The following is a 15,763-nucleotide window of genomic DNA, read 5'->3' on the forward strand; positions in this document are numbered from 1 at the left end:
ACCGATATTGTATTTCAATAGAGCTGTGAGTCCAAACCATACAGAGTTCAAAAAGGAGAAAGAGCCTTTCTCGATCCGCGTGGCTGATAGTGCCCGACAACTGCGCCCATTTGCACTCTTTCTGTCTTTCTTTCTTCTTCTGGCCCTTCTCACTCTCTCTTTCTTACTCCCTTTTCGCTCACAAAAGTCCAGACAGAGCCTCCAAAACTTACCCCAACTTTCCTGAGGCCCAATGGTGTTTTTCTTGGGATATGTGAGAGCTGAAAACTTGTAGGCCGATCTTTCTCAAAGTACATATTTTCTTTCCATATTCACTGGTTTCTAATAAGACTAGAACAATGTACACATTGGGTAGTAAAGGTTCATATCAGAATTTTATCTCTTTTTTTTGTACTTGTACTTGAACAAAAGGCTGTAATTTCAGGAATGATAATGCAAATACAAGATTGTACCATCTCATTGCGAACATCTAGAGTCAGCAGTGCTCTCAGCTAAATTAGTCCTTCCAGCAATTACAACATCAATTCATACGCTAACCCTGTGGACGCGCCCCACGCTGTTTCTACAACACCCCCACCAACTAACAAAAGAACTAACAACTTAACAACCCAGCCAACTCACCACACCTCAGCCAAGATATAAATCAAAGTATGTTTAAACCCACTTCATCTTTGCTAGTGAAACCTGCAAGAAACAGCTTTTCCAAGAAGCCATTTATACCACTCTTCGTTTCCAGGTTTTAATGGTTTGATGTTCCACAACAACGAAATTGCTATTTGTACAATCTAAAATAGTGCTCGCATGGAGCAAACATCCATTTTGTCCAACAACATTTTTGCTGGTCTATGTTTAAGGCTGCATGGAAATACTGAAGGAAACAACTGCTAAAGTTACAGTATAACTTGTAAAGCAACAAACTAATTACAATTTAAAATGGTAAAAATTTAGTCAAGCCACCCATTAAATTTAAATAAAAATAGTAAATACAAACTATACTGTAAAAAAGGGGGGGGGGGGGTTACATTTTTATTAACTTTGTGGTCATGCTACTATCCTTGATATCCTTGATCATGCATCCACCTCATGTTCTAATGCTTCATTATGAGCTACTGAATGCACATAAAAGGCACGTAAAGGCTTTGCTGCATCAGAGTTGCTGGTTAAGGTCTAGTAGTGAATGAATCTCACCTCTGCTGGTTTGTCTCTGTCTCCTTGTGCATTGCCTCTTCGTAGGTTGATGATGTGCACCTCCTGAGGGAGGCTGGTGGTTCCTCGGCTAGCGCAGCCTGATAGGGCAGTGAAACTCTTTAACATGGCCTGAACCGGGTGACCCGCCCCAACTGGCAAAAGTTCACAAGGGCTCCGAGACAATGGGCCTGCAAATAATACAAAACATGGCATGAACATCATAAATATGCACATTCTGCCTCATTATTCTGCATAAATATAGCATTTCAGTGTTTAAATCATATCACTGGAATGTATAAAGGCTTTTACTAAGAACTCTGTGAAGTCATTTCAAATCCATGCCACAAGTATGTGCAATCCAGTTATGATAAAAAAACCTTTAGCAACAATTCTGCACAATTTAAAATAAAAAAAAATGTAAAATTGCATTTTAGTTACATGTGTGTGTGTGTGTGTGTGTGTTTGTAAACATATGTATATCCTATTGGATCACGTGAAATATTACAGAAATATGTTACTCTTTACAAATTTTGAGTTGATAATATTTTTCAACGTTACTGTTTTTCTTGTATTTTTAATCAAATAAATGCAGTTAATGAGCTAAGATAGTTATGTTACATAATTACATAATTAAAATATGACTCCTTCTACCCATCTGTCCTCTTTAATAGCCTCCACTGTCTCTATAACCTTCTCTCTCTCTCCGTAAATGGGAATATTTATCCTCTTAGTCACTTTCAGAAAGCAAAAAGGATTCACACGGTATAGTGCCCTCCTATGTCAGAGACTCCTCTAATTGGCCCACATTTGAGGAGGTCAGCGGGGCTGTTGCCACAGAAACAAGCAGAGATATGTTTGTACCGTAGAATCAGAATAGCCACACGTTCCGAGCCATGACCTTGAAACACAACACACAAAGAGATCATGGAATAATGAGGAGAAGAACACAAGCACTGTGTGAAGATAACAGCACCTAATGATACAGTTCAGCCACTGGTGATGAATGTTAAACATGACCCTCTTGGCACACACATTGAAATGATGGCCGAAAGGTTCAAGGTACAGTTCCGTTCCGAATGGTCACAAGACTTGTCTGGTCTAATTCACCGCAGGGCGTTAGATCGACATTTATGTTTAGGTTGTGCTTTAATAAGATGTGCACCTTCCAGCTGAAGGTCAACTTCAAACACAGACATGCCAAATGGCAGCAAGATCACAGGGGAGGATAAATGAAGAATGTTTCTCTTGAGCTCAGAGGTAATCAGCAACCAAATCTAGTAGATGAAGGACCCATGAGGGTGAGCGTGTGTGTGTGGTGCTGACCATGCAGACAGAGTTCCCTACAGCTATGCTTATGTCTCTCCTGCCAAAAGAAACCAAAGGGCCATGAGATGACTGCATTTACCCATCAGCCGCTGAAGATGAGCAGACTCCAGTGTGTCTCCAATGAGTTTTAAAGAAAAAAGATATAGAAGGTAACTTTTAATTGCATTTCATTTAAACTGTGTCACATAAAACTATTCTGATAATTGATAAAAAAAAAATGTACTATGCTGTAAAGCTGTGCATCTTATTAAATAAGCTGATCCAAATTAAAAGAGAGAGAGAGTCATTTTAGCCCTTAACTTTTAAATCTTAATTTAAGTTCTAATAACCAAGACAGGTTTTTGAGAAATATTAATGCTTAATTTGCTTAAATCACCATGATATGTCATTTTTACAGAGTAAAACTGGGAGGATTTTCCAGATTTTGATTGTTTAACTTAAAACTATGTCCTAATTTTCATATATCATTCATTTAAGTGCTTATCAATAAATCACTAGGGCTGTGCAAAAAAATCTAATGCAATTTTCATGCGCATCTCATCAGTAAAGATGCTCCTGTAATTAGAAGTATATCTCCAGCATGTGCATTCAGATCAGGGTTGCCAGGATTTCACAACAAATCCTGCCCAGTTGCTTCTCAAAACTAGTCCAAAACTAGCCCAAGCACGTTTCCAGGAGGTTCCCGATAACAATTGCTTTCCAGGGTTAAAATATACGTTTTATGGCATGGCTGCCTTGGTAAAATTCGCATTTTAGGGGCTTCCAAACGTAATCTCTAAAGTAATGTGGAAATAACATAATATTTGATTAATGGTATCATTGTTTATTAAGCACTTAAAATAAATAAATAGATAGATACTGACACTTTTTTAATTTCTAGGGATAAAATGAATAATTATAGCCATAATTTAAAGTCAGTTTATTAACAACTGCAGAAAATTAAAAATATATAATAGAACTTTATTTAAGTGAACCGGAACAATAGTAACATAAATTCATTATAAAAAAAAGTCACTTTTATTTTATGTTTTTATTTTTTATAATGATAATGGTCTCAGCTCCCTCTGAATAAACATTTTTTGTTAATTTTTCCCAACTTTAAATTAGATTTTTCGCATTCATTTTCACTATTAATACAAATTTAGCCTACACATTAATATACTACATGTGGCTCCTGCACGTCATGGTTAACAGCCTCCCAAAAAAGCACAAAGGGCATTTACATACATATTTTCATGTAATTAATAAATAAATGATACACTCAACTAATCTTGCCCCAAAACACATAAATAACCCAATGGACACTTCACATGAGGCCACTGGAGCTTTGTCGTCATATCCATAAATGTGTCTGACTGTCATCAAGGTCACAAACCCTGACCCTGAATATAGTCAACCTGAAGTTTTCTGTTTGATTGCGAAACACAAGGTTTTTAGACAGATGGCCACTTTAACGCTCACATTCCTCACCCGCCCTGAGTGACACATGTAAACGCACAAACTCTTTTCCTGAGGATGTAATCTTCCATTAGAAAGCTTGAGGTTGAGTTCTCCTACAGGACTTTCTTTCTCCCTCTGTCCACAGGGACACACACCTCTCACGTTTCAGTTCCAACACAACAAACACTCAAGCACACTGTGATAATGATCAGAGAAGCATTTGGAAACTATTAAAGGCATGAGAGAGAGAGAGAGAGTGATTCCTCTCTTCAGACATTGACACATGTATGTATTCAGGTTAACAGAGTGTTATCTAAAGACAGATTTTGACTGCTCATTCTAAATTGGATTCCCTTTCTTGCATAGAACACAAAAGGTACACTCATTTCCACATAATGAAAGTAAACAAGGAATGAGGTCTCCAAATGACCAAAAAGCACCATAAACAAATAAACAAACAAATAAATAATTAAATGCTAAAATATTTCCTCAAAAAAAAAAAAAACATTTCTGAAGGATCATGGGATATTGAAGACTGGAGTAATGGCTGCTGAAAACTCAGCCTTTCCATCACAAAATTCATTTTAAGGCATACAAAAAGTGAAAAGTGAAAACAGTTATTTAAAATTTCACAATATTACTTGTTACTTTTAGATCAAATACATTGCCGTTCAAAAGTTTGGGATCAGTACGATTTTGTAAATGTTTTTTTATGTTTTTAGTCTCGTATGCTCTTCAAGGCTGTATTTATTTGATCAAAAATTATGAAAAAAATTGTGTGTTTATTGCAATTTCTAATATTTGTTTGCATGTATTGGATTTTAATATACTTGAAATGTATTTCTGCAATGCAGTGCAAAATTTTCATCAGCCACTGATTATTATCAGTGTTAAAACGGTTGTCCTGCTTGACATTTTTTGGGAAATGTGATAGATTTTTCTTTGCGTTGTTGATGAATTAAAAAAGTTAAAAAGAACAGCATTTATATAAAAATAATAATATATATATATATATATATGTATATATATATATATATATATATTAAGCAGCATGACTGTTTCCAACATTGATAATAAATCAGCATATTAGAGTGATTTCTAAAGGATCATGTGACTCTAGAGAGAATTTAAACTTATATTAGAGTAGAAAACTGTAATTTTAAAATGTAATATTTCACAAAATTTGTTTTTGTAATGTTTTTCTGTATTTTTGATTAAATAGATACAGCCTTGATGAGCATGACAAACTTCTCAAAAAAAAAAAATATATACCATTACAAATCATTCTGATCCCAAACTGTTGTACGGCAGTGTAAATGCAGTCTTAGTGAGTATATAACAAGTTCTTACTGACCCCAGACCTTCAAACAGTATCTTTTGTGATTCAGGACTCGTTTGACCTCTGAATTTCATTTTGTTTTTCTTTTTTGCTGGCTCTTTCAGGCTCACATAACTCTTGACATCAACTCGTTGCACAAGGAAACTGCACTTTGATGTGCTCTAATAGGAACAGCCACATTGGGAGAACACGCAGATCAAGAATGAAAGGTTTAAAAACCCCAGATAAAGAGGTTAACAGTCACATGTGTGACTTCAGTACTCCATCCTCCTCCACTACCTCCTCTTCCTCCCAGCGGAACAGAGTTTGTTGCCTGTCTAACCAACAGCATCACGCCTCCGTCCCTCACCAATCTCTGAGATCACTCAAACTCACTTTTTCCTTCACAGAGTGAACAGAGGAATAACAAGCACCAGCCAGCCAAAGTCTGGAAGACGGCCAAAAGATTACAGTTCTTATTGGGCAGCCATGTTGTTTCTTTATTTAACTGCTTGGGGAAAACAGCCCAGAAGACAAAGTGTTTCAGGGAAGAAAATATGGATGATTTAGAGAATAATAGAGGGAAGCAGACCATTTGTTGTGTGATTTTCCAACAAAAATGGAATTGAAATCAGGGGCCATAAACAAAAGTGCATTCCCATACTAAGGAGAAGGATGTTTTGAAACCATCCGACAGAATCCCACAAGGAAAAAAACGAACCTGAATGCTTTGAATACATTCGTTTTCATTAGAGTATACATTAATATGGATATTTAATTATAAACTAGTCTCATGGGGGAGAGTTTTATTCTGAATAGATGAGGTAGGATTATTCTTTCAAATTATCTGGAAAGACACTCAATTTTTTAAAGGACCATAAAACATAAAATATGTATTAAAGAGAAAACTGGTGAGTGAAATATGTGTCATTTATGGTTTCCTGCTGAGCTTTGGGAGACAAAAAGAAACATTTAGTCCAATGCAAGACAAATAATTATAAAAAAATAAAAATAAAATAAAAACACATTCTCAAGATGAATTTCAAATAAATGCATTTTTTTATATTCTCCTTTCCCGGACCAATGGTCTGTCCTTATCTGGAAGGACAAATGAGGCTGATCCAGCATAGGGGGCAAAGTAGAAAGAATAAAAAAAAAAAACTGTGCCCCTGACCCATCTTCACCATCTCAAGGTTATCTCTTTTTTTCATGATGACAGTGTTTCCCAAGGTTTTGTCTATGATGCTCTGATGTTTATAAGTGCTACAATTTTTTATAATGCTGAATTCTCTCTGATTCAGTTCCCTTTTACAATAATATTAATAATAAATATATAATGAAATAAATTAATACTTTTATTCAGATATGATGAATTGATGACCGGCTTCAATAAAAAAAAAAATCGACTCATTCATCAATAGCACATCCAATTCCTATTTTATCTCTGACTAGGTGTCAATTTCTTAAATTCAAACTTACGAGGAACTATGTTTTATTAAATTTTTTTAATAATTTTTTGAGTGGGGTAAAAAGTATGACAATATGCTATGCAATGTAGTAATGTCATTTACATTTAGGCATTTAGTATACACTTTTGTATATATTTACTGTACATTTACATTTAGTCATTTAGTATACACTTTCTTATATATATATATATATATATATACACACAGTACTGTGCAAAAGTCTTAGGCCACTAGTGCTCTCAACAACAAAGAATGGTTTGAAGTAATGGTTTATTTTTTTATCTTTTGCTGTAGTGTGTCAGTAGTAAATATCAGTTTACAATTAAATGTTGTAATCCAGTGAGATTTCTGCTTGCACAAGGAGTCTGACAGCAGCCAGTGCTCCACACATATATATATTTGTCATTGATTTTCCTATGAGTAGTCCATCTCTTCCCCCTTATAAGGTCTCTGATCATAATTTTTGTTTCATTGCTTTGAGAAAGCCAAATTGATGTCTTTCCACTCTCCCCTTGTTGCAAATCACTGTTCTACATATCTCCACATAGGGGTGGGCGATATGACCAAAATCTTATATCCTAAGTCCTATTGATTTTCTTATGTGTAGTCCATCTCTGAGAGATTTTCTCTCACTGTTGTTTGATTAATATGAATGGCAGACTGGATGAATATTGGGCAGCTTCCCCTTTAAGACCAAAGTCCAGATCCAATATACTGTTACATATGTATACGTTTTCTTTTCAACTGTATACTCTCCCTTAAAACCTAAATCACTATGTTTATGAGGATACTTGCAAAGCCGGGAATTATGACGCATATATGTGTGTTTTTTTAATCGTTCAAAGCCAATAAAAAATGTGCGTTCCTCTTACACAAACAGAAACAGAGCATAATATGAAACAACTGACTTTTTATTTCACCCATCAATATATATTGTCATATCGCATAGCCCTATCTCCACATGTTTTTTTGCTTTGTCTGTGTGTCTGTGCTCTCTCTTTTAGCTAGCAGAGGACAAACTGGCCCTATCCAGCAGTTGTTAGGGTCTGTGGCTGGACGCCCACAGAAATACAGGAATAAGAGACACTGTTGTTCAGCTCAGCAGACCTGAAGGCTCAAAAAACAGCCTAGCTCTCTCACACCTTCAAAACCCAACACTTCAGATACACCTCTGATCTGGTTTCTGATGTTGTATTCTACCAGTTTTACACTTTGATCCTCAAAAGGTTTCTTCTTCACCCTCATGGAGGTTTCGTTGCCTTGTTTTGCCTCTATAGGAGGTTTCAGGTGTGGTGGCAATGTCTGTGTCCAAAAAGTGCTAAATAAGTCAAATCGAAATTTGAAGTTTCATATCATGAAAAATTATCTTTGATTTTGAGAAATCTAAGTTCACTACTGTGAAAATATTCTGAAGCTTTGAGAGCTCAAAACTCCCTATCCAGTGCAAAAAGACAATTTAGTAAAAAATAAAATGTAAAAACAGGTCATTCTGAACAGATGAATGTATTAACATATGACTGCCCACATTTACACATCAACAACACCTACTCTGTGTTCAAAGTATTTCAACTGCTGGATAGAGAGGGTGGAAAAATGGTAATGTAAAAGCAAATTACAGCCTATTTGGACTAGTTGTCCCTGAGAAAGACGTGATTTTAATCATACATGACTGTTCCTCTCACACCAGGGTTTCCATTTTTCTGAACAATGAATGTCCTTGAATTTGCCTGGTGTTCATTATTACTGGATAGTGATTGAAAAAAATAGCCAAACAATTTCTAACTGATAAAATATTTTGAAGTTCTGTCATGAAAATGTTTTTTTTATTTTTATAGACACCATTTTAATGTCTATATTTTAACAACCAATTAAAAATAGTATATAAATATACATATAACTATTAACTATATTTGATGGCTTATTTGAATATTAAGTAAACTATTTTTTTATGTCGGTTTTTGGCTAAATTAAACTTTTTATTTCAGTTTTAGGAAAACAAAAAAAAGTTTTGTACATCACTAGTAAATGTTACTACATTTTACTTACTAATTATACCATATTACCTTTTTAGTAATTAAACTTTTCTTTATAACCCACACCTATTTGTCAATTACCCAAACTAAGCCATACATGAACACCACAAACAATATGTATTTCTCACAAATACATTTTTTATAGCTCCAGAGCAACTGTGTAATGTAAACATGTACTGTGTCAAAAAAAAAAGTGATCGTGGCAATCTGCCGAAGCCTGTGTTGCCTTGCAAAGACAAATGTGTTTCTGACGCCCACATGCACCTGTTTCATTGATGCTGAGTGACAAACCCACACCACATCTGTAACTGGGTCTGACAAACAAACACACAGCTCCCAGACATTTACAGAAAATTCACTTCTATCTCCACCATCATCATTATCTCGCTTACTTGCAAAAATATTGCATTTGCACCTGTGTTCATAGAAACCACACACACATCCTGTCACAAATTCTCAGGTGGGGAAATACAAACACTGTCCGAAGTCACAGTTGCCAATTTTAATGACCTGAATGGCAGGTTGTGGGCAAAACCGACCTCCCACACTGTTCGGACCAAATGAGATGATACAGCCGAAAACAGAGATGGTAGCACAGTAGTGTGTGTGTACAAATGTAAGAGTGTGAGAATGCACACCACCCCGTTGAGCTCATGCAGTGAGAAGCATCGACGCATGACTTTCCAGTGCTTTACGTGGGAGCACGTGTGTGAGCTTCCATACTGTACAACACAGAAACTATTCAGAGCGTTCACTGAGTGGGAGAAAATGAGAGATGTGAAACGAAGAACCCCTTGCCCCTGATGTGGCTGAAAAAAAATGTCTGTTGCTCAGGAGAGCTGTAAAGGCATAGTTCCCAACAAAATGAAAACCCCTGTTGATTAAAATTTTCTTTCTTCTGTAGGATACAAAAGTAGAAATTTTGAAGATTGCGCTGGTCAGTCTTTCTTTTATAATTACAATGAATGGGAACTGAAGATTTCAGACTATACAAAGGAGTAAAAGCACCATTAAAGTGTCAGAAAACTGGGCTCTAGATTGCTATCAAAATGGTCATCTCAAAATGGTATCTCACTGATCTCACGAACAGAGGCACTTTCTGAGCAAGGGCTTCAGGTGTAGAGCCTACTTTATACTTGCCACCTTAACACCAGCGCGAAGGTGCAGGCCACACGTGGCAAAAATGACATGAATATTGAGGAAAGGATGGTGGATGGAGGATTGGGTTTTCAAGCTAAAGTAAAGACCGCTTCTTAAACCAGAGAAGGTGAACATGTTGGTATTCTTGGGGGACGTTACACCATGAAGGCTTTATTTAAATTATATTTTTTTATTTGATTCCTCAGTGTCTGCAAAACGTTCTGTAATTTATTAGTCAGTTGGCTATATAATACAGCATGTGGTGTACAACCTAAGCCCCTTTCACACTGCGATTCCAGAAAATACACGGGTAATGTGTCCCGGCAACTGTTCCCAGGTCACTAGATTTTGCACTTTCACACATATTACCCGGAATATGTGCGGGCGTTCACACAAAAGCCATAAAGGTCCTGTAAAGACATGTGACATCAGGATTTGACGTGTAATGTACAAGTTAACTTTCACTTAAGCTTGCGAACTATCTCAGCGTCAGCACGGAAAGTGAGGAACTAACTGATCTCTGCTTCATTACAGTTTGCACATATTTTATTTTTTTGTCGTGAATGCTGATCTGCCTTCAAAACACCTGGTAAGAGTCGCGTGATAACGTGCGTCATCACTACGACAAACCCTTTACGGCATTAGTTCTGGCTTTTGTTCACACAGAGCTCATTCCGGGACTGAACCCGGCAATGTTACTAGGTCCCCGACCTGGGATCCGTCCCGGAATCAATCCTGGGACGTGTTTGAGTTCACACAGAAGGTGACCCGGTAATATTCCGGGTCCATAATAAATGTTATATAAGCTAGTTTGTCATAGTAGCCTACTATTTTATTCATGTGCTTTTTAAATTAGAATAACAATGAATCTTTTATTTTGGTCTTAACAAGTGAAAGGTGTATAGATATAAACAAAACAGACAGTTATCTTTTCTTGTAAAACGTGACGACAATATCTCAAATTCAAATCACAAATAATACTACTGATGAAAAACAAAGGGTTGAATTTTAACCACATTTGTTACCATATAACTATAAATTATGATAATAAAAGTTCATCAGCATGCATTGATTAATCCAATGTTGTAGAAAAAAAAATGCAATCAAATTATCTTTTAAAAAGCGACCAGTGGACTTGTGGAGTAGAACTTCTGCTAAAGTCACATGATAGCTTTGTGTGAGAATTAAACCACCTTTTAAAGGGACAGTTCACAAAAATGATTTGAAGAATGTTAGGATATAAACAACAGTGGACCCATTGAGGGTTTGAAACAACATTACGGTGAGTAAATGAGTACAAATACTGTTACTTTTTTTTTTCTTTTTTTTTTAAGATGGAAAGGCTCAGTCTTCAGGCAACCAGCACAGTCTTCAGAGTTTCTTCTTTTGCTTTTTCACAGAATAAAGAAAGTAACACAAGTTCGGAATGATGTGAGGGAGAGTAAATGAGGACTTTTGAAGTATTGCTTTAACAGACAGCAGAAATTAGAGAGGGATTCTGGCACTTCCCTTTCACTTCACTTCTAATACGCCACAGTTTGCTTTTATGTCCACGGCTCTTCTGAGAATTATTTCTGCTTTCACGCAGATTAAATCTTCAGGGTAAAATAACAGAGGGTTATCTCAAACCGCAGATACTCAAAGCAGCGTTTGAGCATGGTAATTGATTCAGAAAGACCAGCAGAAGCAGTTTATCAGACACTTTATTGAATTTAAAGAGTGAGTGAAACATGGTGAAGAGTAAAAGGTCACATGGAAAGGCAGGAAATGCTCTTGTAGTAATTCCAAACAAGAACATTTCTGGCATTGAGGGTTCTCAAATTACTTCTAAAGTGCCCACTTACACTGAAGCTAGAAACATTTCCAAGAATAATACTTGCTCCTTGACACTTTTGTTAACAGGCCAAGGGCCTAGAGTAGGGCACAGGAAGTGATGTCAATCCCTCATTGCCAGCTAACTTAAATCTGATGCAGCATTTCCAAACAGAAGCAAACAAACCCTCTTACTTATCATACACAAAACCTAGTGTTTTCGATTCTCATTTTAATTAACCCTATATATTCTTAATACATATACTTCGACTATCAATCATTACATGCACATTATTTAAAACAATGTTTACCTTGCCCATTATCTTGTATTAATAATCATGTTATTTCTATGTAACAACTATAAAATAATCTACCTCTAAAAGAGTCCCCTATTTTTCCAATCCCTGTAATTTTTTACAATCCAATCAATTTGCAAAAGATAAACTCGAGTCCCACCCTACATTTATTCTCGTTGAATATTGTGTTTCACTTCAAATGCATCAAATTGAATTCAAGTTGACATTAAATACATCATTTGTATTTTCAGACACACCTTGAACAAAAGGTTTTTTCTCACAACCTGAAAACTGATAATGTGCAGGAAAACATTAAAAATATGCTTTTAATTAAACTAAACCACAGTAAGTCAGGTCTCATGACAGTAAATGGGAACAGAGGCGGATATAGGCTCCAAGAGTTTTTAGATTCAGGATGGTGGACTCAATCTACATAAACCATAAGGAAACAAATTTTTGTTTCCATATTGAATAAGGGATTAAGTCCAATCCTCCAAAACCTTCTGCCTTTTCTCTGCTCTATGAAATTCCCAGGCTCTGTGAAGCTACATCAAGCACTTTTAATGAACATAATATTCTCCCTACTTGTGTTTTTATCCGTAATCACTAGACCTGCGTTGCTTATCCTACTGTAACTCACTCCCAATCCAGCCAGAAGCCACAAATACAGGAAGCCAATGCACTCTTTCACAGGGAATAGAGGGAGTTCAGTTGATCTGTGTGTGAATGAAATACGGCTTCGCAGAATGCCACAGAGGAGCAACATGTAGCTGAAGAGAGGGGGAGAGATGGATGGATGAAAGACGAGAAAGGTAGTGGGAGGTAATTCTGCATGCTGTTAGTAGAAGTGATAAACTTTAACATCAGTGTGATGTTTAGCCTGCATGTATCAAATGGCAAAAGAAGCTCTTTTAACATGAAGTGTTTTTTTTAAAACAACTACTAAATTCTGGGCTATAGAACTTTTTTTTAAACATGAGGGCAAGAAAAACATCCATGACTCCACATGACTAGGAGAGCATAGTGGGCTGTTCAAGGTATGACAACAGTTTTGTACTTTGCCAAAATAAAGTTACCAGCCAACTGGCAAATAACTCTGCAAAGCTACTTTTTACTCACGTTTGGCACTAGTTAAGTATTAATTTTGGATCCCTTTGGCAGCCATCTAGTGACTGTAAAAGAACTGCAAGTGACAGATTTAAGATGTACTTCACGGGTGACTTTGTTAATAGTCACTTATGTGGCACATAAACAGCAAACATCTTTTGAACCACACAAGAGACTTGACAATGCTAGAGACCCATTAAACAATGAACAGGAGAAGTCACAATGCTAAATATAATGGTATGAGGAAATCCTGCCTTTCAGTTGAAAGAGCCAATTAGCTTGTTGGTAAAAAGCACATAAACATTGCTGAAAAATATTTTTTTCCTGATTTTAATAAATATGCAAATTCATAAAACTATTTGTGTAAGTGTCTGTTTGTTTGTTTGTTTGTTTGTTTTGTGTTTTGAATTTAGCAAATAGTTTTGATGATTTTGTCCTTGTCTAGAAATTAGCTGCCTGTTACCAAAATGGCCACCAATGAATTGGCTCAAAAGGTCTGATGTTTACATTTGATTCTGAAATTTGCATGTGGCTAAGCTAATAAGCAAATTCTTTCAATTAAATATTTTTGGATGTCTTCCTTAATTTACCCATTCTACTAATGGGCTGAATGAGGTGTGCAGGTAATTAATTCATTTTAAACAAACACATATAACAAATAATATATTAAATAATGCTCTTTAATCAGAAGGAACTAGCCCAATCTCATGGCAATTCATACATATTTTATGAGGTGGCTAATTCGTACAAATTTGTACGACCTCCCTTGTACAAATTCATATGATTTTTGCTAAATCCTATGTATTGAATTGGTCTAATTATTGAATTAGCTAGCATTGGAAGGAATTGTTTCCTATGGAAGCCTGTACCCGCCACTAAAAAAAAAAAAAAAAAAAAAAGGTAGTTGCAACTTTTCAGCTCACTATTCTCTTTTTGTTTTTCTTTAAATTGTGAGTTTATATCTCGCAATTCAAAATTTTTATTAGGGAGATATAACTATAAAAAGAATTGGGAGATATAAAATCACAATTGTGAGTTACAGGGTCAGAACTGCAAGATATTAAACTAAAATTTTTTATGTCTCACAATCCTGACTTTCTCAGATTTGTGATATATAAATATACAATTCCAAGTTATAAAGTCCAGAATTGGGGAATATGAAACTACAAATGTGAGAAATAAAGTGTTTAAAGAATTTTGAGTTTATATCTCACAATGCTGACTTTGTTCTCGCGATTTCAAGTTTATATCTCAAAATATTGACTTCTTTTCTCAGAATTCTGAGATATAAATTTACAAATGTGAGTTATCATGTCCAATTATGAGGGAAAAAGTACACTAGCAATGCTTTGTTAATTGTTAAAGTCAGGATTGCAAGATATAAACTGGTTCTGTGATTCAGTGCTGTGATGATCATTGATGAATCTCCTGCGATAATGAACACAATATTGCGTAGTTTATCAGTTAATTAGGGCTCTGTGTAGTAAATGCTGCTCCATCTGAAAGCATGTGATGTTGATTTACTACTAATCACAGAACCGACTTTACTGACGAGATGTGCATGATAATCACATTATTTTATTTGCACATCTCTAGTTTATATATCGCAATTCTGAGAAAATTCAGAATTGTGAGAAAGTTGCGATTACCTTTTTTATTTTTTATTCAGTGGCAGAAACTGACATCCGTAAATTCCTACTATATAGAGCTGACACAACGAATCGATTTAATCGATTAAAATCGATTATTAAAATAGTTGTCAACTAATTTAGTCATCGATTCATTGCTAGATAACTTTTATTTGCCGTAAGCGGCTCATTTCGTGCATATTTCAAATCTGCGGTGACCAAAGTGTGGCAGTAATGAGCCACCGGAGGTTTTACTCAGCCAGTACAGCAGGAGAAGTAGCGAATAGCCAATAGCTGGCCTCGTTTTATGTCACGTGCTTCCCGAACAGCGTCTCTGCAGCATTCAGCGTGATGTGGGAGTAGTTTACTTTGAGCCTTCAAAAAAGAAGAGTAACCTGTAAACTCTGCACTACTGAATTGTTTAAGGGGACGTTCACACATCGCGTCTTTTGCGCGCTCAAGTTCGTTATTTCCAACACCGCACCGCATCGAGTTAAAACATTTCAACTTTTTAGAATGCCGCAAGCGCACCGCGGGTCATGTGACAAGAACTAACCAATCAGCTTCATCCTTTCCCGTAACAACGTTAAAAGCTCAGTCAAGATGAAAGGAACAGCTGATCATAGTTGTATATGGATTTCCATTTTAAAATAAATTTAGTAGCAGAGCTAAGACTTTCATTTGTGCAGATTCTCCAGTACAATGTTGTTTGCAAATGTTTAGTCGTAAAAGCTGATAACATTGCTTTTTAACAGTTAACATTTAAAGCTTTACAAACATGTTCTGTGATCAATTTGTCGTTTACCAGTTCAAAATTCAGTTGTGCAGCCTAATTATGACTGAATGAGAGAGAGGTAAATGTTTAAAGATATTTGAAATGCACTTTTTTTTCTAAGTATTCACTGCTCTTTTTCACACAGCAGGTTTTTTGTGTGTGTCCAATTTTTTTTTCTGGACAACCTTCTGATGGATTTTACTTTAAATTGTGAGTTCCATTCAGGTTTCA

General features: G+C 35.8%; 1 protein-coding gene across 1 annotated transcript in view; it reads right to left on the reverse strand.

The window, feature by feature from the left end:
- LOC132161263 (transforming growth factor beta receptor type 3-like) overlaps positions 1 to 15,763 on the reverse strand; it is a 116,887-nt gene that overhangs the window by 68,867 nt on the left and 32,257 nt on the right. Inside the window, exon 3 of the mRNA XM_059571203.1 lies at positions 1,189 to 1,376. Coding sequence (XP_059427186.1) covers positions 1,189 to 1,376 — 188 coding nt within the window. The remainder of the gene's footprint in view (positions 1 to 1,188; positions 1,377 to 15,763) is intronic.

The sequence above is a fragment of the Carassius carassius genome, chromosome 17 (assembly GCF_963082965.1).
Source record: "Carassius carassius chromosome 17, fCarCar2.1, whole genome shotgun sequence".
In the NCBI taxonomy this organism is placed as follows: Eukaryota; Metazoa; Chordata; class Actinopteri; order Cypriniformes; family Cyprinidae; genus Carassius; species Carassius carassius.